At 36.6% G+C, this 27,536-nt stretch overlaps 1 protein-coding gene across 1 annotated transcript in view; it reads left to right on the forward strand.

The window, feature by feature from the left end:
- Positions 1 to 27,536, forward strand: part of LOC106668278 (locomotion-related protein Hikaru genki) — a 614,924-nt gene that overhangs the window by 518,919 nt on the left and 68,469 nt on the right. The window contains exons 8-9 of the mRNA XM_024224607.1: positions 340 to 474; positions 4,038 to 4,196. Coding sequence (XP_024080375.1) covers positions 340 to 474; positions 4,038 to 4,196 — 294 coding nt within the window. The remainder of the gene's footprint in view (positions 1 to 339; positions 475 to 4,037; positions 4,197 to 27,536) is intronic.

Here is a 27,536-nt window from a genome sequence, read left to right on the forward strand (position 1 = left end):
TAATAAGGTCATAGATTAATTAGAAACAATGTAATCTATGAATAAATGAAAAGATATTTTTTCTTAGGCATAACACAACCAATAACAATATCTTAGTCGTTTCGTTAGCAGCAAATCGAACGGCTAATCCACTAATAATTGTGATTCATTAGGCACAATAGACTTCGGGTAATGAGTCACGGTCTCAAAGGAGTCCTTCAATGCAACGCCCCCAGCTCCCGTCTTCCGTCACCTAATTATGCCGTTAATTATTTTGTTTAAGTCGAGTGTTAATTACTAAAATCTTAATAGCTGGTTAATTAGAAATGTTTATTAAATATGTTTATATTTTGATCACAGGGTGGGCGATAGCTCCTGAAGAGAGAGACTGGAAATACAGGCTGTCGATATACTACACTAAACCCCAGGATTCGGGGGTTTTCACCTGCGCAACGCCGAAAGGTGTCACCAACAGCCTCACCGTACTAGTCACAGGTAATTGTTTCAGTATAATTCGAGAAGTGATAAAGATTCACTTAATTGAATAAAAAACTAAATATAAATCGTGAGATTTCTCTTGGAGGTTGTGTATATTGTGTGAGGAGTGATGAACATGGATTTGTTCTGTAAGATTTTTTTTTTTTGGCTTTCAGTACTGAGCTGATTGGCTATATATGTATATTTTTCGAGGAGCTGAGTAATGGGCTCGGGACCGGAAGCCCAAAGCGCCCCAGCCCGGCAGCGGGCATCCCGATCCCTCTCTTCCCAATATATCCTGATTAGACTTGTATAATATAATTAGTTGTAATAACATATTCATGAAGTCAGAAACCCTTTTCCAGAGTGTGCACGTGTGCCATGCCGTCCACACTCTGTAAGGCCCGAGGCTCATGTTAGCCAGAGTGACCGTGGTCGCCCCCAACGGGCCAGCAACGCCAGGACCCCCTGGGCATGCCTCCAAACACCGCCACTCCTCTTTAAACCTTATTCATTTGCTTTAAAGTATGTACTGATATTTTGTGAAATTATTATTAATTTTTTTTTTTGACTGGAGCTTCCGACATCTAGGTCATTTCAGCCCCCAACTATGTCTGTATTCTATTTACCCTTTCAAACACTACATTCATACAATACATTCATACACATAAATACATTCATACAATACACTCTTTCCATTTGGTCGGTGGAGTACTTCATGTTCCTCCACCGACCCTATATTAAAACTAATCTAGATTGGGGTCGATGGAGTACTTTTATAAATATTCCGCCATCGACCCCGAACACACACTCATACGCTCTCAACCTTCGAGGGGGGATGATGACGTTATATTTCACCATCAACCCTCGACATTCACGCTAATAAATACATGCATTCAGACAAAACATATAGACACACAACTCTCAAGATATATTATATACAATAAAAAAAACTCAATTTCCCCTAAAAACAGGGGACCCAGAAACCCGCTGAAGTGCGCGAGTACCATTTTCAGATTGGATGCCATGCCTACACGCTCCCTGTAGAGAGCCAAGGCATGACATGTTTCCGATATGTGGGACACATCGAGAGCAGGTGCCCGTGGGTCAACCGCGTATGGCCTATTCTTAATCGCGTAAGGACGATTCCTTGTTTCCGGCTCAGGTTCTCGGGGGGGGGGGGGCATCTACGAATCGTGCTCTTGACGTGCAAAAGCCTCTCGGACGACCCGGCCCACTGACGCTGCCAACTTTCTTTTATCACGTTCTTTACTTGTGTTATTGTTGTTTGAAATAGCAATAGAGATAATCTTTATGTAAAGTAATGGTTGAAATAAAAAAGCCAATGTCACGAGCGGGATTCGAAGCCACGAACTTCGACTAAATACGTCGCTGCCACTTGACCTATCGTGACTTCGATCCACCTGGACACCAACTTCCCATCTCAACCTACATTTCGAATTTCCACTCCATTTTGCCATTTTTAATTTTTTTATTTCATTTTTCATATTGGCTTTTTTATTTCAACCAATGTAAATATTGCCAAGGACTGTAATATTGGTTGAACCTTATCCCATTTAGTGTATGAAAAATTTCAGAATGTTCATCCACGTATATCCGATTCTCATAATACCGTCATAATAAATATGACGGGTGATGACGTTATATTTCACCCTCACCCCTCGCCATTCACGCTAATAAATACATGCACTCAGACAAAACATATAGACACACAACACATAAGACATACTATATACAAAAAAAAAAAACAATTTCCCCTAAAAAGCGGAACAGGGGACTCTGAAACTCGCTACCGTGCTCGAGAACTCTTCTTAAGTCCGGCGGCATGCCTCACGCTCTCTGTATGGAGCCAAGGCATGACACGCCTCTATTATGTAGAACACATCGAGCAACCTTTCTCTGCATAAGGGGCACCTGCGCGGGCTTTGGCCCAAAAGCAGGTGCCCGTGTGTCAACCGCGTATGGCCAATCCTCAGTCGGGTGAGGACGATCCCTCGTCTTCTGCTCAGATTCTCTGAGGGCCATCTATCGGTCGTGCTCTTGACTCGCAAGAGCCTCTCCGACGACCCCGCCCACTCACGCTGCCATCTTCCTTTTATCATATTTTTAACTGCGTGTTTAGCGTCAGGGGGCTGTGAAATTATTAAAGGTTTATTTTGCTGTTATTTAAGAAAGTGTTCAATTCATTGTGTATAGTTTTAGCGTTCATCAGTATGTTTATGTAATTGAAAGGTGAGTCTATTGTTTTAGAGATTTTATTAAAGAATATGTCTTTCAGATTTGTATTTAGTACAGTGTATAATTATGTGTTCTGGGTCCTCAATACTTCCACATTGCTCGCATTGTTCGAGTGATTTTGTTTTATTGTATAGAGATATTTGCACAGACGGTATGATTGGTTCTTAGTCTACAAATGTTTTTAGTGTCCTTTTTATTTTTTGATAATCCTGTAAACCAAGGTTTTTTTCCCTACCGGGAGTACAATAATTTTGTAAAATTTGCCTTTATTATATTGTAAATATTGATTTTGTCATTCTTTAAATTGTTGAATCTTCAGTTCGTGTACTAGGCCACTGTATGGGACGTTGACGATATGGCGTACCATCTTTTGTAGCTTGTTTGGCGTATTGGTCAACAGTCTCATTTTGTCGAATGCCACAGTGCCCTTTTAGCCATACTATTACTATTCTTTTGTTTATACTATGTGTTAAATTGTAATATTCCTTAATTATTTCTTTATACAAATATGATGTGTTGCTGTCCAAATTACTGAATTGCAACTTATTTACAATGCTTTGGCAGTCTGTAAAAATTAATATTTGTTTTTTATATAAATTCCTAGCATATTTTAGGGCCTCTATGATAACTATGCATACCGCAGAGTACACCGTTAATTCGATTTTAAGTTTTATTTATATATTGGTATTTTTGTTGAAATCATATATTGCTGCTCCCACTTCATTATTTATTTTTGAGCCATCAGTGAATAAGAGTTGAAAATCATTGTAATTATCAGTTAGAAAAGCTCCAAATTCAAAATTTATGTGAACAGGGTTTGTTTGTTGTGAGAAAAAGTAATCTACAGATATCTTTTGGGTGTACATTTTATAATCGATATCGCTGATACCACATTTGGGGGTTTCTTTGATTTTAGCTGCATAATGGGCCAGGTTTGTAAAACTATTCACTAACAATGGAGTTCTAGCTTTTTGCCAAAAACCGTTTAGCAAAACCTTTTACGCGAGTTTATTTTTACAAGAAAGTTCCTGTCCTTGGACATATTTTTTAGTAAGTATTTGTTACTTAAAAATTGACCTCTATATTCTAATGGGGATTCGTTAGCTTCAGCTAAGATATCTATTGGTGTATCTGCCAGAAAACCAAGTGCCATTCTGATGCTTTTGTTTTGAATTATTGATAATGAATTTAATTTTGTTTTCGATGCTCGACTTCACATTCATCACAAGACCACAAGAGAAAATCGCACATTTTTGTATTAATCTCACAACTTTATTACATCACAAGTATTTCTATGTTTCAATTGTTTCAAAATATTCCAGATGCTCAGTGTGAAAGGATCGACCCTGACGCGAGCCGGTACCAGAAGATGAATCTCAGGATCAGATCCGAAGGTACAAAACTAGGACAGAGCGTCCATTTTCACTGTCCGATCGGCTTCCGGTTGAACGGGACCGCCAACCTAACGTGCAAAGCCAACGGTAAGTATTCATTATAATAAAGTATACAAATGTTAAGTTATTGGGTCTAAAGAAGCTTTACTAGTGAACACAGATGGTAAGAAGTACTGATTTTGGTAAATTACTGCAAAAAGAATACAGAAAGATATTGCGCCATCTACATGATAAATAGTACATAAATAATCTTTTACTGTTTACAAAAGTCTTTAAAAAAACGCTAATTTTATGTTTAAAAGTTAAAAATTCTAAAGAAATATTTCCCACAAAAATAAGTACTACCTAATGGACAAAAGTTGATCAAACGTGCGAGGCCAGTTGTTGATAACTATTTGCATAAATGTGTGTTTTCTTTTGAAGAGGACAAAAATTAGATGAATTTATTAAATGTATATCATTGTTAAAAGTCTATTTTTAATTATTGTCAGTATTATTTATTATAACTACTTATTTATTTAGAAATCGTGAGATAAGGTCTGGTGTGATGTAGGTTTCAGAAAAACATTTTCTTTATCATGCCAACGTTTCGATCTTTATTGCGATCATCTTCAGGGCTCAAAGTGTTTTTCTTCTGTGTAATTGTGCCATTCTTGCGTGACGTGTCGAGAGTGCCTCGCTCGCAAGAATGTCACAATTACACAGAAGAAAACACTTTAAGCTCTGAAGATGATCTCAAGTAAATTGATGCTTTTGAATTGAAAGGTGTTTAGTTTAATAAGCCTTGTAAACCACTGTTTTAAGTACAGGTTGTAAAATAAGTTTGTGGCGTTTATTGAAGGGAAATTCAATGAAAATTATAGTTAATTGTAAACCAATTTAATCACCATTAGACAAATCAGTTTGTTCTATAAATTTGCTGCCATCTTACTTGCAATTTTGTCAAATCCGCCCTCCCTGAATTTATCTGGTTTATGAGCGACGAACTCAGAATCACGAAAATTGTTTTTAAGCAAACGTCAAATGGGTGGAGGTGGTGTCACGATCTGGTCGGGGATAGGGTATGGAAAAACGGAGTTGACAATTTGTCAGCGCAAATTAACGCAAAAAATATAATGGAATTATTGAAGAACCAATTACTAAAAGGGGAGAAGAACTGACAAGAGTGAGGCTCAACTTTCAGCAAGTCAACCAACCTATCCTCACAGCATGAATAGCAATGGATATACTTGGGGGAAAAAAGTTTACTCTGGGCAGGTGACTAAATTTTAACATTATGAAAAACCTATATAAGTATTTAGTTTTCTAATTGGCCGTATTAATTATTTCAATTAATTGTACTCTTAATCTCACGAGCGGGATGATTCGAACCCACGACCTTCGGCTAAACCCGCCGCTGCTGTTACTTGAGTTATCGTTACTTCAATCCACCCGGACCCAAATCTTCATTAAAATTATTAAAATCATGCAATTTGTATATAAAGTTTTCGATATATCGACCACGGTATTACTCATGAATAGCTAGATCTTGGTATGGTCTGGATGAAAATTGATATTCATCAAAGTTTCGACCAATTTTAAGGTCATCATCCGAGTGGAAGACATAAGGTTGTTTTCCCTTCATGATGACCTTAAAATAGGTCGGAAGTTTGGTAGTAAAAACTGAATTTGCTTTTTCCATCCAGACTAGTTACCGTAACTTCAATCCACCCGGACCCAAATCTTCATTAAAATTATTAAAAACTTGCAATTTCTATATAAAGTTTTCGATATCGACCACGGTTTTACTCACGAATAGTCTAGATCTTGGTATGGTCTGAATGAAAATTGATATTCATCAAAGTTTCGACCAATTTTAAGGTCATCATCCGAGTGGAAGACATAAGGTTGTTTGCCCTTGATGATGACCTTAAAATAGGTCGAAAGTTCGGTAGTAAAACTGAATTTGCTTTTTTTTTTCATCCAAACCAGTTACCATAACTTCAATCCACCCGGACCCAAATCTTCATTAAAATTATTAAAAACTTGCAATTTCTATATAAAGTTTTCGATATATCGACCACGGTATTACTCACGAATTGTCTAGATCTTGGTATGGTCTGGATGAAAATTGATATCCATCAAAGTTTCGACCAATTTTAATGGGTGGGTAAAACTTAAACTTAATCATAAATCTTAAAGTTGTTTTCAAAGAAAATTAAAACCATTTATCAAAAACTTAATTAGTTCAAAATAACTAAGATTGTTTTGCCCTGATGATGACCTTAAAATAGGTCGAAAACTTGCCAGATAACAACTGAATTTGTTTTTTCATCCAGACACCGAGATCCAGATCATTTTTTTTTGTACATGCAATTTTATCGTTTTCAATTTTGTTCTGCCTCTCCTGCCAGGATTGGTCTGTAAGTTGGGTTTCGGTATTTCACCATCATCAGTGTGTCTGTGTTCATCCTATTCTTACCGTAGGGACCAATCAGACCAGCCCCTTTTATGGAGTCGGTTTGTGTCAAAATTTAACTTTTTGTATTTGAACGTTTTACATTGTGAACCTAGATCCTTTTACGCAGTGATGCCGTGGTGAAAATCAAATTTTAAATTAATAAGCATTCAGTTAATATTTTGATACAACAATGACTGGGTCTTATATAGGATTAATGTTAGCATCAAGTCGGTGGGTTTATTTTTTATTTTTCATTATTCGTTCATCAAAAAGAAGGAAGACGGCGAGGACCTTAAAACGGAGTAATTAAAAGAAATAGAATAGGCGAGAGGCTTTAATTAACCAGTTTTTATTAAGGTCTCCTGTCTGACTATAATATCTAATAACGTCCCCATCGACCCTCTCGTTACAGGTAATCCAGTAAAATCTAAATTACCGCTTCTTTTTTTGTTTTAAGGTAAACAATTCGACCGCGTTCCCCTTCTTCGAGCCGTATCTAATGATTCCATTAAAATTTAAAAGGAATCCAATTAACATTGCTGTTCAAACAGGGGCCGACGATATTCCCCAGGATGATGATTAACCACTTTTTAAGGGCGTTGTCAAAAAACTCATAAAAATAACATCTTTCTGTCACATTTAATCACACATAGTTTATAAAAGTACTTTCCTGCGTTTTCATTTGGGTTCTGAATATTTAGTTGTTTGTTCACGTCAAACTTTATAACTCATTTTTGCAAATTGTATTTATTATTAGAGGACTAGTTCAAGTGGAATGTACGCTTTTATAAATTACCTTTTCCGTTTAGAAAGGAAAAAGTTTTGACGGCTGCTCGGAAAATTCGACGATTCACGATGACGGCTCAGCAGCCAGTTACTTAAAGACCATCAAGTAATAAAAAAGGGAAGGATGGCCGAAGCATACTCCGACTCTTCCGGAAGGAGGGTGTCTCCAGCTTTACAATGTCAGAAGGCTGAATAGAATCTATGACACAATAGCTCATTTAGGTCCTTCGACTTTGTCTATCCAGAAGGTCGGAAAAAAGAAGAGAAGATACGACAGTGACTTATCATTCATTGAGTACTATATATAGAAACCTAGGATGCTTCCCTGCGGCACGGCCGAAAAAGAAGGGAAAGGAATCTGCACCTGGTCTGGCATGTTAGTACTTATCACACCGACGGATCTTTGGATCAGGTAATAAATCGACTGGAGAAGCGTCAGTTTAGAGAACACGCGAGTGCAAGAGTTCAAAGGCTTGCGCCAAGGATGGTACATTTTCTACCCTTCTTGCCCGGAAACACCTGGTCCGCCGGGTCATCCCAACCTTCCTTTTGGATAAACCGCATTAAGCTTTGGCTTTCCTACTCCTTGGTAATCACCAAATGTTTCTTCGAATGAATAACGTCAGCACACAGTGGTTCGAAAACAAACCTTTAATTTAGAAAATCGCCCCGGGTGAAAAACTCGACTCACGAGATGTCATCTATAACCAGATACCTTGAATGGTGCAGTGGTGTGAACGAATACGTAAATGGTTCGGTATGTTTTGGCAGTTTAGCACAGGATGCAGAAAATAAAATATTTAAAAAAAATAATTGCAATAGGCAAATAATTGCAATAGATTTTTTTAATGATACCGAAAAAATGGCACATTTTTAGCCTCTCTTTAAACCTGACATTGTTGACCTTGAAAATGTTACAATTAATTAAGGTTTTTAGTTGAGATGAAAAAACGCTAATGGCACGAGCGGGATTCGAACCCACGATCTTCTTTCATCAAAACTCATAAGGTGGGGTTGAAATAGGAAGTTGATGTCCGAGTGGATCGAGGTCACGATAGATCAAGTGGTAGAGCAGCCGCGTATCAAGCCGAAGATCGCGGGTTCGAATCCCGCTCGTGCCATTGACTTTTTTATCTCAACTAAAAACCTTAATTAATTGTAATGTATTAATTGGTCAAGCGGACCACCAAATTAGTGAACTTAAAAATGTTGTTCAATTAAGGTCAAATTTTATAATATAATGGTTAAACGAAAAGACCAAACTCATTTGAAAAAGAAATGCTTATCGAAATGAAAATCCATCAAGTTGTAAGGGAGTTTAATTTAAACAAAAATATGGAAATAGACTACGCTTAATTTTTTATGTTTTTGACAAATTAATAAAAGGAATAATAAAATAATTTTGCGGAAAATTGCTGAACTGTCTTGACCTTAAACAAGTGAAAATATGGTTTATAGTGTATTAGGAAAGTTGCTGAAATTGTTTAAATATTTCTTACATAATGTATAGAATTTATTATGCAATTTTTAAGAGCTTGTTAAAGAAAAATTGGCTCTCGTAGGTTAATTTTTTTTAAATTAAAAGAAAAATATTAAAAGGGATTATTTGTTTAAATGAGAGCCGGGAAGCAGCAAGTTGGTAAGTGTGTGTGAATCCGATGTAGTTGCAGATACGTACTGGTAAGGTGGGATCAGACCACGAGGGGACAAACACCATTTATCCAAAGTTGGGAGAAAGTTCGAGGTTGAGGCTTTACAGAGCACCATCAGATACTCACGGTGTTCAAATGAAAGGGGTTCGGGGCTTTAAAACATTGATTTCACAGGATCCTCTCTGTTCAATTATTCACGCACCTTTCGGACGAGCTAGGTTGTCGGGTAAATCAAAGAAATAACCATACTATAATTTTTTTAAACTGTTTTTAGAGAGAACAATAAGGATTTTAAAAATATTTTCCTCCACTGTACCTTCAAGTTCACCTTTTCTTCTAAGCCTAAGAACTTTTCTCGGTATATTTTCGCGCACCTCTTTTGCTGTATGAATTGCTTTACCGAAGTGGCTGTACTGTAACCGGGCTTAATATTTTAAAGGATATATGCAGATGTCTCTCGTTCCTCCTGACCAGAGAAATTTTCTCTGTTTTGCCCACCTTTATATGGTAGTTAAGAGGGCAGTAGAGAACTCTAATTTTTTTCAAATTCTGCCTGCTGAAAGTATTTCATTCGCCTTCCTTTTTGGGGGATTCTAAACTCAAAAAATTGGTGATTTTTGCCTCGTAGATGTGTGCTTTTGTACAGTGCTTGAGTTTTTCGTTCTAAGTCCATTTTTCCACTCCGCTGCATCTAGTTCATTTTCTTGTATCCGTCTCAAGGATTAGAGGGCTTTTTTGGAGGCTTTTTCAACCTGTCTTGACCTTCTAACTCCTACTGATGTTGAAAATATTATTAAAACATTAAGGCATTTGAAGCCATTTCAACCAGTTGAAATTAAAAATTTTTATTTCAAAAGCATATGTAGTATTGCTGATACTGTCTTGAATACTAGCTCTTCAAAAATTAGCAAAGTCTGCTGTTTGCACCTAAAGTAAGAAAACCCCTTAGTAATAAACATAAAAAAAATCATTCATGATTTGGTCCCTTGGGAACAAATCAACATAGCCAAAAAGATTATTCAGAAATCGTGAGATGCGATGTGGTGAGATGGAGGTTTCAGAAAAACATTTTCTTTATCGTGCCAACGTTTCGACCTTTATTGAGAACATCTTCAGGCCCTGGGATTCACAAACGTTGTTTAAATTTAACAAAAACATGTAGGAGTGGAAAAAAGTGAATTTATACAATGCAATTAAATATTGTTTTATATTCATTCAAAGTATTTCTACTCACTCTAAATGTTTGATTGAATACAAAATATAAAAAATAAATAAAAATATTTATTTGCATTGTTTAAATTCACTTTTTTCCACTTTTCACTTTTTTTTGTTAAATTTAAACAGCGTTTGTAAATCCCAGGCCCTGAAGATGATCTCAATAAAGATCGAAACGTTGGCATGATAAATAAAATGTTTTTCTGAAACCTACATCTCACCAGACCTTATCTAACGATTTCTGAATAATCATCGACAAACGGTCACTAATCACAACACAGCCAAAAAGATTATTCAGAAATCGTGAGATGCGATGTGGTGAGATGGAGGTTTCAGAAAAACATTTTCTTTATCGTGCCAACGTTTCGATCTTTATTGAGATCATCTTCAGGACTCAAAGTGTTTTCCGTGTAGATGTGTCATTCTTGTCTGTCGTGTTGTGAAACTTTTTTGGACTCTCAACACGACAGACAAGAATGACACATCTACAAGGAAAACAAACACTTTGAGCCCTGAAGATGATCTCAATAAAGATCGAAACATTGGCACGATAAAGAAAACGTTTTTTCTAAAACCTACGTCACACCAGACCGCATCTCACGACCTCGAAATACCACACATAGCCAACAAAGTTAAAAATATAAATCCATTGCTGAATGGAGGCAAAAATTAAAGACATGAAAGCATTTTGACCGTACTTGTAACCTCAAGACAGGAACTTTTATTAAAATATTTTGCAAAATAATTCATACCACGAAGGAAAATAACGTGTTAATCTCTCTTTAAATAATCTTTTTCTTTATTCTTATGTATAAGTTGATTTGAAATATGTTACAATATTAAAATTGATTTTTTTTTCAGTCTCTTTTTTTATAATAACTTTAAGGTAAATAGATATGTCAAATATTTTTATATATGCACGTCTCCCTATTTCAAACGGACACACAGCCTCATATACATACAAAAACATTTTGTAATACTCCCATCAAAAGAGTAGGAAACGTACTGTGGCACTTAGATTATTGATAGCCCACTAAATTGGGGAATTAGATAGAACTTTTTCCAAACTATACATATTTTTTTAAAATAATTAAACATATAGTAATGAATAAACATTTACAACCTGGTAAAACGATTTCTCTAAGTATAGTAGAACATAAGGACAGCAAAAAATAATTTATCATAAACTTCATGATACTTCATACAGCAAAATCTCACCTGCTGAAAAATTTCAAAATGGCAGTTAGACCCTTATTGATTTCCACTCTTCAATTATATTGTTTACATGAGATCTGGAGATTATCTTGGGTAAAAGTTAATTAAAAATTTAACGACTACATTCGTGTAATAGGCAGAACTGCTGCGTAAGGTTTCTTTTCTTTTTTTTTTCTTCGCTTTTCTTCTTGAAATTCGAAATAGGGCCAAGAAACAACAAACATCGAAGTATCGATTGTGATCATATTGGCCGGCCGGGCGGAAATAGAATTCAAATGGATAGATGATTAAGACTCACAGGGCAGAGACCGACTCCCTCTCGAGGGAGTGATTCCGTTCCGTTAAGGGCTTAACTTCGCAAATCAATTTACCCTGATCGAACCGTTGTACTCTTCCATCCACTCACAAAACGTTTATGAACCCCGGGTATGACCTGGGTTTTTATCAAGTTACTACAACGTCAAATATACCACACGAAATTAATTAGATTTTTTCCATTGGCTTCCTTCAGCAAAAGTAAGAAAAAACAAGATTGAATTGGATGTTTTGTAATAAATACATAAATTATAGTTTTACCACTTAACTTATAATAATAAACTAATAAAATAAAATTCTTATAATTATGATCTAACCACTAGGACTTTAACTACTCGTGTCCCGCTTCTTGGCCCTAAAAAGAACTTTGCAGGTGACCGTCTGGCTTCCTCTGCCTAGAATTATGATCTAACTAGAAGCAGTGCTTATAGAAATCCACTTGACCTACGCCTTGATGATGATGATACTAGGAAGCGGGTTTTTTGCTCCCCAGGCACTGCAGCCTTCTGTCTTGTTGAACCTTCCCAGTTTCCTAGTTCAGTGCAATAGACTCAATCCTTCTTCTAAAAAGTATTAAGTTATTGACTATTTCTTCTACAATTTCATTCCCTAGGTTTTTTCTGTATACTAGGTTATGTCTGGGGGGCTGTTTCCTCCTCCTCGTTACATAATATGCAAGTGGGATCATCATTACATAAGCCCATGTTATGTAGATGTTTTTTCAGATACCAGTGACCGGTTAATAGTCCTGTTACTCCTCTGAATCTGGCCCTTAACAACTGGCAGTGAGTTGCCAGTCTTGGTGAGGGTTTATCATAAGTTTACTGTGTTACTGTGTTATTACGATCTTTGCGTGAATCCCCTTCACACGAAGCAAACTTGTTTCCTTTCGAGTCTAAAATAAAAATGAAAATAAATATTTGTGCCACAAACTCAAACAAATTAATCGGAAAATACAAAAATCGGGACCTGATCCAAATAAATTATAAGAAAGCTTTCAAAAAAATAAATGTATTCAGATTTGAAAAAAATAAAAATAGGCGATCTATGACATACGCAACTAACTCCTTGCCATTTACATAAAAAGAGCAGGTGTCTTCAAACAAATTGAGAGAGAGTCCTTCCTCGTCCTTTGGTGGCTCAGCTCGCACATTCGAGCCTGAGGTTAAGGATTAGCTTATCCTTGAGATAAGCTTCTCGTTTTTGAAAATATTGTTATAAAAAATTCCCCAAAAAAACTAAAAGAAAAACGTGAAAAAAAGAAAATTGTTTTAAATTTTAAATAAAAAATTAAATTTATTTTCCTTCATGGAAATATTTCTTAAGTTTTCATTTAAAATTTTATTACTATTAATACCATGGCTTACGGATAGGTTTTATATTTTGCAATCATGAAAGAATTATATTGTAATTTTAAATAAAGTATTACACTTCTCATTTAAAAAAATAAAAAATAAATAGAAAAGTTCCAAAAAACAATTCTTTTCCATTATACACAATGTAAATAAATATTTAAAAAATAAAATAAATAAAAAGTGCCACATTTGCTCTTAGGAGGAAGTGTTTTGGAATGTACGACGTAATCGTAGAAAATTCAACCGCTGAAACCTGGCCCATTAATCAAGTTCCTTGGTGAATTTGGACTTATCGGTGTGCTATAAGCACAAAACGGGAGATCCAATAGCTCGCCGGGGTGCAGTGCAATACCCACTCCGAATCATCTATCTATTTACAGGATTAACATTTTATGAGGTACAGAATATTTGTGGAATAAAGTCGTGAATGAGTGAAGCGACTTTGTGAATTATCGCGAATTAACAGAGGATCCAGACAATGGTGAGTAGGGACTTTTTAGTCTAATTCGACATTAGGATACCCTCCAGAGATATTCACATCTGGTGTATACTAACTACATAGCAAGCTGTTACTAACGAATAGAGATTTACGATGATGGGTGCAAAAAAGTGCGGGTTTTCGCTCCCAGGACAGGGTGGCTTCTGGCTTAGTAAGTCCTCTAGCTCCTTAGTTCATTGGTCATTGCTGCAAATCCTTTCCCTGGGGTTTCTTTGTATCTCTGCGGTTGCTTTGCATCGATATGGGAGGTTGGTTCTTTTTCCTCATTGCATAATCTTCAAATGGGATCATCATTGAATATGCTTACGTTTTGTAGATTTCAGATGCTAGTGACCGGTAAATAGTCCTATCACTCCGCTTAGTTTGGCCTTATCTAACTGTAGCAGTGAGTTTGCCCGTCTTAGTCAGGGGTTTGTTTCGATCCATTTTGTGATGGATTCTGTATTTGTTTTTGTTATCCCAAGTATAGGTTCGGGGCCTATGTATGGTTTTGCAGATCCTCCTCTGTCCAGTGTGTCTACTTTTTCTTTACCCAAAATTCCTGTGCCCTGGCACCTAAAGTATCACCAGGTTGTTGTGTGTCCCCAGTTTGGGAGATTATGGGTGCATTTACTGACTGATTTAGATGTAATTCTTTTACGTGCTACTGCTTTAATGGCTGCTTGGCTATCAGATCTTATGAGGATTTTTTTGCCAGTGTAACGTCCTTTAAGATTTTCCAGACACAAGCATTGATGGCATGTATTTCTGCTTGAAAGACCGACGTGTACTTCCCTAATGAGTTTGATTGTTCAAAATTTGGGCTTGTCTGGGGGACCATATCATTGTAGCTCTCCTGAGTCTTCCTCTCCTTTATAGTCTGTAGAGACTTTATAGGGTGTTGTAAACAATGTTTCAGGGAGTTGTTTTTTTTATGTTCAGTGGATGTTTTTTTTCTCAGTCGGGTCTAACCTTATCCAACTGCAGCAGTGAGTGTGCCTGTTTGGCCTACCAACAAATAATAAAATAAAAATAATACAAATAATAATAACAAATAATAATAATAACAAATAATAATATTAAAAAATAAAAACCTAAGGCAATTTTGAATGAATTTATTAATTTTTTTAATTATTAGTATTAATCTTTCCACCTTACCAATCCGTCAAAGGTTCTTTCCTTTCCTTCATCAATTTCTTCAACTTTTCAAAAAGTAATTAAACAATCATTTATAGCACTAGAAAGGAAATTAAATAGAGTACTGAAATTTGCTGGCCTCTAGCTTTAGAAATAGTAGTTTAGAATCACCATAAGTAAGTATTTCAACATTTAAAAAAAAATTATTTTTTAAAGTTCCGGCTACAAAAATGCTTACTTCATCCACTTTTGCAAGTTTAGTATTGATCATATCTTATTGGAAATTTAACATAGTTTTCAATGGTATCTACGGATTTGTCCAAAACCTTTCAATTTTAGAGTTATCACTGTTGTTAGAAGCAAGGTCGTGAAATTTTAAAAAATCGGAATAAAGAGGAATAACTCCGAAACTGTTGATATTCGGACCATAGTTAATCAGGACTTTTTGATACAATTCTGAATGTAGAATCTACTGGCAAAGTTTGTACCACGAGTAGCCGAAAATTCTGTATAACGATTGATGAGAAAATATCTATATTTTTATTAATTATTCAGAAATCGTGAGATGCGATGTGGCGAGACGTAGGTTTCAGAAAAACATTTTCTTTATCGTGCCAACGTTTCGATCTTTATTGAGATCATCTTCAGGGCCCGGGATTTACAAACGTTGTTTAAATTTATCAAAAACATGTAGGATGTGGAAAAAAGTGAATTTTTTACAAAGCAAATGAATATTTTTATTTATTTTTTATATTTTGTATTCAATCAAACATTTTGAGTGAATAGAAATACTTTGATTGAATATATAAAAAAATTATATATATATATATATTTTGCATTGTATAAATTCACTTTTCCACATCCTAAATGTATTTGTTAAATGTAAGCAATGTTTGTAAATCCCAGGCCCTGAAGATGATCTCAATAAAGATCGAAACGTTGGCACATCACACCAGACCGCATCTAACGATTTCTGAATAATTATCGATTAACGGTCACTAATCACCATACATTTTTATTAATATTTTTTTCTCTGAATAATGGTCAAATTAGTTTATTATTATTAGAAGACTCATCTGTTTGTCCATTCAAAATTTCCAACATTTTTTCCTTCCTTTTATTTTACATATGCCGAACATGTCGGCGAATCCACCGTGTGACCGACGTAACAAGTGTTGTCGAGAGGTGAAAAAAAGCGGTGGGCGAGTGGAGGAATTTAATAAGATTTTACACTCAGCGGCCCGTAATGGGGAACATAATTCAGTGTGGCCCACGCCAATTAGATATACGGCCCCGTTGTTATTTCACATCGCAAAGTACAAAACTGGCAACGTGTTATTTCACTCCCATTCCTTCTATTCTTCAATACGCGGAGCTCATAAATCTTCCTTAGCGGAAGAACAAGACGTCAACCGACCTCAGAAATAATATTATTTCGTGAAATGATATGAGAAATATTTACAAAAATGGGCCATTTTGACAGGGATTAAACTAATCACTTTCAGTTTTGTTATGTAAGATTTTTCTGCGCTTGTACAGTGTGAATTTATTTAATTGATTGCCACTTCAGCGTGAGGTGCGACGACCATACTCAGGTATCTTAAGGGTCCGAATCAGTATATCATCACTAGGGCTGTGAAATTTATATACATTTGCATATTTTTCCTGGTTAACTAAAACATCCAATTTTAACAAACTGTATATGTTTTGAAGCATTTGGAATCAATTTAAGCTGTATTTATTTTGCATATTTGTGCACATATTGCCATAAATGCGTATTTTTGCATAAGTGGGTTGTAATTGCATATTTTTTTACATATCCGACATATAGGCATATTGGCTCGGCAAATTTTAATGTTTCTGAGCAGGCAAAAAAAAAACATTCGAAAAAGAGCTAAGGGCTCCCATTCTTCCGTTTCCACATAATGAACGAGTTTGTGTTTGGTCAGTTGCTCCACCGCTTTCGGCGAAGTTTCGGTCACCTTTGCTTCTCTTGGAATAGGGGAAGGAATGGTGTTTGTACTACTGTAAATGTTCTCTTGGAATAGTTTAATTGGATTCATGGAAATATTACTACCTCAGTTTTCTTCTTTCCCTACCATCATACTTCTCAGCTTTACCCAGTCTCTCATGCGTTTTCCATCGTGAAACGTTATTTTTGTGTTGTGAACTGACTACTCCTAAAATGCCGAAAGTCACCGCAAAGACGAAAGATCTTGATCAAAATTATGTACGTGCGTTTTTTAAGGGCGATGCAGACGTTTTATATTGTGTTTGATGTGATAAACTTATATCAAAAGGTAAACGTTTTTTGGTAAAACAGCACATAAAGGCAGCAAAACACAAGGAAAACAAAGGTAGAAAGTCAAGTTTCAACAAACCTTTGTGACACAACTGTGACAAATGCTGGGTCTGGAAAGTTTGGACCGATTTATGTCTTGCTTTAGTTAGAGCTGGCATACCCATCCATAAACTAAGCCACCCTGATTTCAATGGTTTTTTTCTGAGTACACAGCGTCGAGCTCCCCTTAAGGACCGACGATGGGCAAACGCTGCGACTGTGACATAGTCGCCACTAATCAAGATGAAGTACATGTACTAGATCTTGCAGTGGCATATGAATCTGGCGACGCGCTAAGCCGTGTGGCGGAGGCAAAGGGCGAGAAGTACATGGTGCTTCGCGACGTGCTCCGGGAGCGGTCACAGAAGCCGTATTTTACGGCCAAAGGCATCGTGATCGGAGCGCGTGGGGCAATTCCGGAGGGCTCCAGGAGGGACCTCGTGTTTTTTTGAGAAATACACATGGAAAACCATTCCCCACGAAAGTACCCTCAGGAAATCTCACCTGGATCTTATATATAATGAAACACTCCATAAAATCAGAGACTTAATCGAAAATGGACCGATCTGGGTCTCGATGGATGAGACTACGGATTTTTTAAATTTAACTTTTTTTAATGCGTTTTTCTTTTTTAATAAAAAAAACAGTTAAATCACTGGCACAACTTTAAATATCGAAAACGCCGGAGAGAATAGGAGGAGTGAGTGGATCGTAAGAGAATTCCATGAGAAGTGAGAATGGCTCGCATAAGCGGAGGAGATCAAAGGAAAAACACCTGCTTGTGTGATTACGATCTATTTACGTATGTACAATTGGCGTAAACATTCCGCCCACCAAATTTTAAAGAAAATTTATCCTTCTATAGTAATTAAACAAAGAATATTAAACTAACAAGGATAGGTTCTGGGAAGGAAAAAATACTATATACAAGGAGAAAGTAAATAAGGTTCTTAGTCAGTAGGAGGAAGTACAAGTAAGTTGTGGACAGGTCTTATGAAAGAACCGGCGGCAGTTCGCACCTTGACCACTCTAGTACACGAGTCGGGGCCAGGAAAGATCTCCTGTATTCTCCCTATGGCCCAGGAAAGTGGAGAGGTACGAGTGTTTTTGATGAAGACGACTTCCCCGCGCTTTATGGATGGGGTGGCCTTGTGCCACTTATTCCGCTGCAGTAACGTATTTAATTTTTTTTTTTTTTTTTTAATTGGCCTTATGATCTAGCATATTAGCCAAGGTACGAATTCTTTGTGTGTTCAAATTGGGGGTTATCGGGAAAAAAGGGCCAGAGGCGACGGTGGGAATCGAACCCACGACCGCGGCGTGAGAGTCTCTCATGCTAACCACTCGGCTACCGCGGTCCCCTATTTAAATATTCAGAAGACCATCTCCTCCAAAATATTTGATGTAACTGTTTTACTCGCTTGCAACGAGTAAGAGGAGGAATCTGCTCCGAGAAAACCGGTTCAGGTGGAGCGAGTAAGGGAGCTCCCGTTAGGAAGTGTCCTGGACTGAGAAAATCGGAGTCGTTTTTACAATCGGGAGGAGTAGCGCATAGAGGTCGGCTATTGAGGACTGCTTCGATTCTTGCCAACAAAGTACAATATTCCTCGAAAGTTAAAGAAGTATCTCCAATTAGACTATGTAACAGTCTTTTCGAAGATTTGACCGCAGCTTCCCTGCCTTGCTGCCTTGCAGTACTCCGACTTTATTGATCTAACCATCTAGCATCCGTTGCCCCATATCACTCGGATGCAACGACCAGTTTATTATTTTGGGATGAAGATTCGATATGAGCTGTTTGAATTTACAAAAGATTCCTGGGGCGCAGAAATCGTCTAGTAAAGCACCAAAAATGTACACTGTGGTTTTAAATTAGAATATAAGTAACTCGCGGTTTGTAAGAGATAAATTTGTAATTCAGTAAGTTTATCTGTACATTAATGCGAATAAAAGGAAAAACTTGAACCAACTTATTTTACGACAATGAAGAATTGAGTCTCTTTTGTTTTGTCGGCTAGAAAGCTATAGCACTTTTACTGATTTACAAATTGACAGTGACATCTGAGCGATCTTTTCTATCCCATTGCCCTTTCGCTTCCTAATTTCCTCCAAAACCAGTATTCTTAGTTATGACCCATTTTTCATTATCTTGGCTCTTTTCATTTCTGCCAACCGCGCAAATACCTTTATTGCCCGATATTCCCTTCCTCTAACCCGATTTTTCTCGTCCATCAGGTTTATTCTTTACCAGGTCCAAGTTTCATCGGCATCGTCCAGCCTTTCATTGCAAGTTTTCTAACCGCTGATTTATTTGTCGCTAAATCCTCTCGATTTAGATATTCTGAGATATAAAATACCTGCCTTTTTATATTATTTAAAATAATCCGTTTGCACTAGAGATTTAAATGCATTTAGACATTTTATACCAGTAAAGTCTTTTAGATTTATGTTTTACAATGATTTTATGTACTTTTATATGTGTATATATATTTTTATTTTAAATTATTACGCCTGTTAGTAATAAAAAATTATTATTATTTTGCGAAACGTTCCACGCTAATTATCCACAAATAGGTCTCTATTAGCCACATGGGCAATATTTTGAGCCGTGGAGAGAAACAAGCGCACAACATTCTCTAATGATGTACCGCAACGTTTTACCGCAAATTACATTAAATCGCTCATGATAAAACTGATATTTGCATGTTTCCAGAGTAGACTCGATAATTAGAGAGTAAATTGTCTCTTTGGTGAGTTATTCCTGACACGCTCATCCCGTTTATATTGATATTTGTTTTCTAGACCCAATTTTCTCTTAAAGAGACGAGTATGTGTCTTAATACTGATGATGAGTATTTAATGAACCCGAAATCTGTATAACTTCCTAAATCTTCTATGTCTCCTATGAGTAGAACTATCTTTTCCAAAAAGTACTCACCCAACCCCGAATCTTTTTATTTTGCCTTTAGTAATTGGCCGTTATGGCGTGACGTAAACAGTGGTCCTTATAGTTGCCAAAGTCACAAAATCATATGGTCGCGAGGCATTTAAGATAGTTGGAAGGTAGGGTTGAGCTGGTCAGGTTGCAAATGGGTTGTCAGGGGATTATAGTTTGGAGGGAATTTTATTGAATCTGGACTGACCAGGTTTGGGACGTAGGATATGTTATCCTACGTCACAAACCTGGTGCAGTCCAGATTCAATAAATTAGTGGATTAGTATAATTTGTGTCGGAGAACGGAGCATCAACTATTTCGCAAAGGATTTTGGACTATAGGGGTTGGATTTTATCATCTGGAATCTGACCCGTATAGTTCAAGTGATTGGTTCGGATCGGAGATATTACTGGAAACAATTTGGTGGCTTGTTTTTGTCGCAGTAAACATGGATTTGGGCATAAATCGTAAACGAGATTTATAGATTCCTAGCCCTTCAAGTCTTGTTTGTTCAAAATGGCGTCAGTTTTGATCAGTTTGATCCCATGTTGTCCTCGTACTCGGTCGCTTCTTTGGTGAGTAGATCCACCACTTCATTATTATGGTTATGCCAATGCCCACGACTCCAACAAAACACCACTTAAGCCAGAAACACACTTACCCGATGCTACGCCGTGCGACGCTACCCGATGCTACCCGACGCAAATCCAAACTCCGATTTTCCATAAGGTTGCATTACCCCCGTGCACATCTACCCGATGCTATGCGATCCTCATTGTCCAGATTTTCGTCGGGTCGCATCGAGTACAGTCGAAGACAAAAAAACCGGACACTCATATTTTTATTCAAACTACGTGTATTATTGTCGTTATATTAATTACAACATACTTATTTTAATATAAATCAAATTAACTGTGATTAAAAATTAATTAGTTTTTATTTAAAAAATTAATTTTAATGGCTTGGTAGAAAATTAATCAAAACACCGGAATATGATTTTTTGATATAATGAATTTAACTAACAATTTATTGTACTCGCTTCGGCGGTACATGTACTAAAATTGGAACAATTTATGACACGGTTTTGCTCATGAAATTTAATTAACAATTTATTTCATAGTTTTGCTCGCAAAATTACACCAATGTAGGGTAGCATCAGAACAGGACACTCATATTTTTTGTAGTTTATTTCAAACTAAGTACATTTAATTATGTCGTTATATTAATTACAACGTAAACGTATGTAAAGAATGTTTGTAAATCCCAGGCTCTGAAGGTGATCTCAATAATGATCGAATCGTTGGCACGAGAAAGAAAATGTTTTTCTGAAACCTACATCACACCAGACCGCATCTCACGATTTCTAAATAAAAATTAATTACATGTTATTTTAATGTAAACCAAATTAAACGAGATCAAAAATGCATAAGTTTTTATAAACATTGTTTAATTATGATGGTTAGGAGTAACTTTATTTAAAACAATTAAGTTTAACAAACAATTTATTAGATGGTTGTGCTTATAAAATTTAACTAACAATTTATTACAAGGTTTTGCTCAAAATAGTGCATTAAGAACAAAAGATGCGTTGCGATTGTGATCGTGATTATTGTGACAAACGCTGTGGACTGTACGCGACGTATACTTGCGTCGGATAGATGTGCAACCCCACCAAAACGTGGCAAGGCATCGGGTAAGTGTGTTTCTGGCTTGACTTGTGCAAAGACATACACCGTATTTAGGTACTAAGTCGCACTTCTAGTAAGAAAATCGCACTTTGTTTTTGGGTGGAACGGCTCTATCTGAATGATTGAACTCGAGCTGTCCGATACGATGCGGAAGCATGTTCCCAGCAACGAAGCTAGGTAGTCGAGGGCTTTGATTCTTTTTCGGCAGTGAAAATAGACTCTTGACTGGAAATTGTGATATGCTTTTTAATGATTTGACATGTTTTTATAATCACAGGTTGTTATTATTAAGATCCCTTTGAACTCTGCCTTCACATCAGGGAAACAACAGAACCAATTAACTTTTGGATCGAGTTACACTTTTTAATTGCGAGTGTTAATTTGGCGAGTAAATGGATTTCGCTTGAATAAAGTCAAAAAAGAACGAAATCAAAAAATATCGCTCGTTTGAGCCCTTTGATCCCTTAACTGTCTGGTAAGAAACATTAATAAAACATACGATTTTATATTATAGTTATTAGTGAAGTGAAAATGTTCATTTTTCTAGAAGAATCATTAACTTATTGTTTGAAATCGTATTGTGTAAACCGTCCAATTTTCTATGGCTGAAAAGTTCGGAAAGAGCCCAAACTTGGTCGGCCATGTCGTGTCAGAAGAATAATGGATAGAGACCACACCCCTTGCCTGTAAGTGCACGGGCACGACATCAAACAATGTTTTACCTCATGTCTCATCATCGCGAACATTAGTCTTCCTTTTCTTCTTCAACTCCAAGTCGAGAAGTGAAGTTGGCACGTGTTCTGATTTCTGACATAAAGGCCAATTTTAATCATTAAGAACATTGGGTATTATTCTCAGCATAAACCGCAACCTTTACATTTACAACTTTAAGTATGATGGTGGTTTTTTTTCTTTCGCAGTTTCTTTGAAAAGTTTGCCTTCGATTGAGGTCCAAGGCCTTGCGCGAAGTTGGTTTCCATAGGTCTTATATACTGATGAAAACTTTACAAACCAATTGCTAATAGTTCTTTCATTAGAACTCTCCCAACCCAAAACCTGATTAATATTCTTTCTGGGCAGCTCAATGTGCGAGTTAGAACTGTAAAAAGTAAAAGGTATTCAAAAATTAACTTAACGGTTAAAACGAAGCTAAAAAGTCGCTTTTATTACAAAATACAATTAAAATGTTGAACATTATTTGGAAAATTCACTAGTTTTCGTGGTCCGCTTGACCAATTAATATCTTTCAATTTATTAAGGTTTTTAATTGAGATAAAAAGTCAGTGTCACGAGCGGGATTCGAACCCACGACCTTCGGCTAGATACGCCGCTACTCTACCACTTGAGCTGTCGTGACTTCGATCCACTCGGACATCCCATCTCAACCCCACCTTTGGAACTTTCCCTTCTTTTTGCCACTTGACTAATTATTTGGAAAATCCATTATATTTCATGACCCGATTTTTTTTTTTTTTTTTTTGTGTGTGTTCAAATTGGGGGTTATAGGGAAAAAAGGGCCAGAGGCGACGGTGGGAATCGAACCCACGACCGCGGCGTGAGAGTCTCTCATGATAACCACTCGGCTACCGCGGTCCCCCAACTTAATCTTTATGTAACGTATTGGTTGAAATGAAAAAGTAAAAAAAGGGAAGTTGGTGTCTAAGTGGATCGAAGTCACCATAGCTCAAGTGGAAGAGCAGCGGCGTGGGTTCGAATCCCGCTCGTGACATTAACTTTTTCATTTCAACCAATACCTTACGTAAAGATTAATTCTTTGGAAATAACAAAGTCAAATTAATTTTTATTTTAGTTCAATCAATACAACAATTACAACACAAATTAACAATTAACTACTACTAAATTATCGGTAAATGAATCATTTCAACTACAGAAAGATTTAGAGTTTTGATCGCTTTCGTCCTCACTCTTGTTTCAAAAATCCAAAAACTAAGTTGTTTTAAAGAGAGCATTGTCAAAGCAGCAAACTTCATGAGTTTTTATATTGAACTATGTTCAATATACACATATTAATTAATTAATCATCATGTTAATCAAAATGATTAATTGCCTAATTATTGTGCTTCATCAACGGGGTGTATAATTGTCAGTCAGGAACATTAACTAGATATTTGTTTATATGTATAAACAATATACATTGTTACGATATCATGAGGGGAGCCAGCAGCCATTGTCGATCATGTTTTCTCATTTGTTAATACCGTTGATTAGGAGGTCCCGGGGCCATCTCCGTTTCGGACGCTTGAAAGGATTAAAGGATCGGTCGGTCTAATGGGCTAAAAATTTGTCGGGGATTAGGGTTTCGAGGTCATTATGAAGGGTCGTTTTAGACGGAGTAGGGCGTTCTATGGTCGTTGGTTTGAAAGGAATGTATTATTTGGGTGATGGGAGATTTAGCACTGCCCCGTAGTACTAATCTGTTCAGTAGTTCTTTTTGTACACTGCTTAACATTATTTTGTATGGTTATCCGAAGTTTAAATCATGTCTTTTTGTTCGGGTTTGTCGGTTCCAGGTCAGGCATAAGTCGAAACCGTACCCACGGAAGCGTACACAGCCGGTTTTAGGAATACTAGCACTATAGATTAAGTAGGGTGTGGGTGTGAGCCAAGTCCTTAAATAAAGAAAAGTTAAGCGAGGACTGAGCTCGGAGTAAGCAACCGTTCCGATGCCGTTCCTTGAATCTAGATAGCAGACCTGAAAAAAGAGCTGGCCAATCCGCAAGGTTTTCGTAGATGGGATAGGTCACTTCAAATCTTTGAAAGAGCGTAAGCCATTGGACATACAAGGCGGTCCTATTCCTGATGACTTCCTGATGATCGCAGTTATTAGTTATCACAGTTAGGCGTAAGTCGTAACAGTACCCACGGTAGCGAACACGGCCGGTTTTAGGGATAGTAGCACTATTGAAGAATATGTGAGCTGTATTGTTTCGTGGTATAAAAGTAATATGGATGAATCTGCTTTCATTTATCTTAACTTAACAGAGTAAGCTTCTCTTAAGCGATTGCGGATCATTATCGGAGGATAGCTATGTCGTCTGCATAAGTAAGAAAAAGGTGTAGACGTATAGCTGTTCTGTAACGAAAAAAGGATTGGTCCGAATCTTGACCAACTCGGAATCGTCCCGTTAGATAGGAGCAAAAAAATTAGATCCAAGCTGGTAAGACACTAATTTGTATAAGAGACCCTCATGCCACATGTACATGCTTATGTACGTCAAGAAAAGTATTGTTTACCGCATTGGATGTTAAATACTGTTGATCAGGTGGTCTCAGGTCTACTGGCTAAGGATTATGAAGTTTTCTTAGAAAGAGAAAAGTTTGTAGATCAGATTATTAACAGAAGATTTTGGTATGAAAGGGTGTGTTGGATACGCAGTAGGAAGCGTTGATAATAGTCGTTTTATTTGGATGTTGGAAGGTTTTTCTTTTTCTCCAAGTTCTAGAAGTCCGAATCGAAAGGGGATCAAAGGATTTTGTACAAGGTATTTCGAAGGACAAATTGTTTGTATCCAAACTATGCTACACTAGATCAAACGCTTGTGACGCGTCAAGAAAGGCCCCCCTTACATTATTGTTTACGCTCGACGGGTGAGCATGGACTCAAAGCATGTGGAATGTTAAGGGCAAATGCCAAACTGGTGATCTGAGAGAAGAATGAGGAAGTTTAGTGTCGGGATCGATATTTTGAAAAGCATCTTCTCGAATATTTTTGAAAAGAGAGAGAGTAGGCTGAATGGACGAAAGCAAGAAGCTTTATGGATGGATTTGACAAGTTTTGAAAAAAATAGCGATTTTTAGGTACTTTCAGAGCAAAGAATGAGTAATGCGGAGTTGGAGTTGGAGGTTTTTTTAAATTTATTAATTATAGGTAGGAAAAGGTAGGGAAATGTCAGATTGATTTTGATAGAATATGCAATAAAAATCATAAAAGTTATACTTAGACTTACGCTTATTCATGACCTTCGGCGGAGTTGTTTCTTTGTTATAGTATACATTTATAAAAATAAATAATTAAATCTTGAAAAAAAAAATCAGTTAGAGATCAATAAAACAAATCGTCAATATTTTTTGTTTTGCAAATAAATAAGTGTTAGAATGTTATCCTTATGTATTTTCCTTGATAAAGAAACCAGGAAAAAATATAATATTATAAGTTGACAAGGAAAAAATTTAATTAAATGATATTAGTAAAAATTGACGTAATAATAAACAGAACAAAGAGAAAAAAGAAAGTTTATAGCTGGGTATGGAACGAAGGACGAGAAAAAATTCTAAATGGATAAGATCGTAATGCGACTAGGGTTTTTAATCAAATCAGTTGATGAAGGACTGGTAAAGTTTTTGGAATGAAATAAAATAATGAATATGACAGTCGCTGAACTTTTTCAGACAGAAGGGATTGAAAGAATTGCAGCCGATTTAGTTTTCTCCTTTTTCGGCCAAAAGGAAATCAGTGAGGGGAAAAAGACATCGGATTTCCGTTTGGCCGTCGATTACCGAGCGTTAAACCAATATCTCTGTCTTTTTTCTTTTTTTTTTTTAAGTAAAACGAAATATTTTAGGTAATCGGCCTACGCATATCACTAAATCCGATGGCAAGGATAAAGTATAGATACTATAAAACTAACCATACTTTACATTTTCCGCATAGATTAGGCCAATAGAAAGAAAATTGTATATATGTGAAAAAGCGGAAAGAATTGCTTAAAATTCAAAGAAACCATCGGCTTATTCTTTTTCTTGTATAATTTTTGTTTATTTTGTACATGTACATGTTTTTTGCGTCCTAGTGTCTTCCAATCCTGTCAACAAATTCAAATCGAATAACGTATGGGCCAGTTTTACGGCGTCTAAAATGCAACCACCAAGACCGATGGATGCGCTTGGTTTAGCATCGACCGCACCTAACCTTTTTTAATAACCTCTTTTTCTAAATCTCGCGTCGACTGTAAGATGTTAACGGCCCCTTCTTTTCTTAGCATGTTAAACGTTAATTTTTCCGCAATGCTGTTCGTGGCGATTGGTAAAACCAAACATAAAGCTATAACAGTCTTTGAAGGCTTGTTGTTTGTTTTGGTTTGCTTTTGTGTTAAACTGTAAGATGCCAGAACTTAATAAAAAAGGAAAATTAATCAACTCTTTCATTCGAAATGCTATCTTCAATTCGTGCCGACATACCTAACACGTATCCTAAGGTCTAACAGCATACAACTTTACAGGATAAGAGATGTATTATTAATGAGAGTATAAGAACAGGTAAGAAATCAACAAAAGAAATGTATTGGTCTGATTTAATTAATGCGTATTTAAGAATAAAAATACATGTAAACAAAAAACAGCTGTTAAATTCATGGCTGCCATGTTGGTTACCTATGCCCCTATGGATAACAATGTGACTACATTTTCGACCTAACATCTAACTTTGGCCCTGGCCTGTTAGATCGAGCAATGTTAACTAGCCGATTCTTACAAGTCTACTATCATTTTTCTCGATCTAACAGGACCCAGTGAATACCCCTGCTAACAGCGAAAGAAGTTTTCTTGCGCGAAATGGTGAGTCAGTTCCTTGTCTATTGCAGCAGTATTCGTCCAATTTTATACGTTTGTAGGAGGTTCGTTTCTCACTGGGGTCGCAATGTCAACATCAATGTAACATAGAGGTTCTTTATATGCGCACCTGATCGATTAGGCCTTATCACACGTTTTAGATTTTCAAGTTAGTAGCGACTCAACTCCGCGCCCGGAAAATCTACTGCTTCCGTGACGTTCGGTGTAGAAGCCCATAGACTAATCGATAGACATACTGACTTCTCCCGCATGCCCCTTCCGAGGGGGGGTTAACGTTGTG

Source organism: Cimex lectularius, unplaced genomic scaffold (genome assembly GCF_000648675.2).
Source record: "Cimex lectularius strain Harlan isolate CLEC.00 unplaced genomic scaffold, Clec_2.1 scaffold71, whole genome shotgun sequence".
Classification (NCBI taxonomy): Eukaryota; Metazoa; Arthropoda; class Insecta; order Hemiptera; family Cimicidae; genus Cimex; species Cimex lectularius.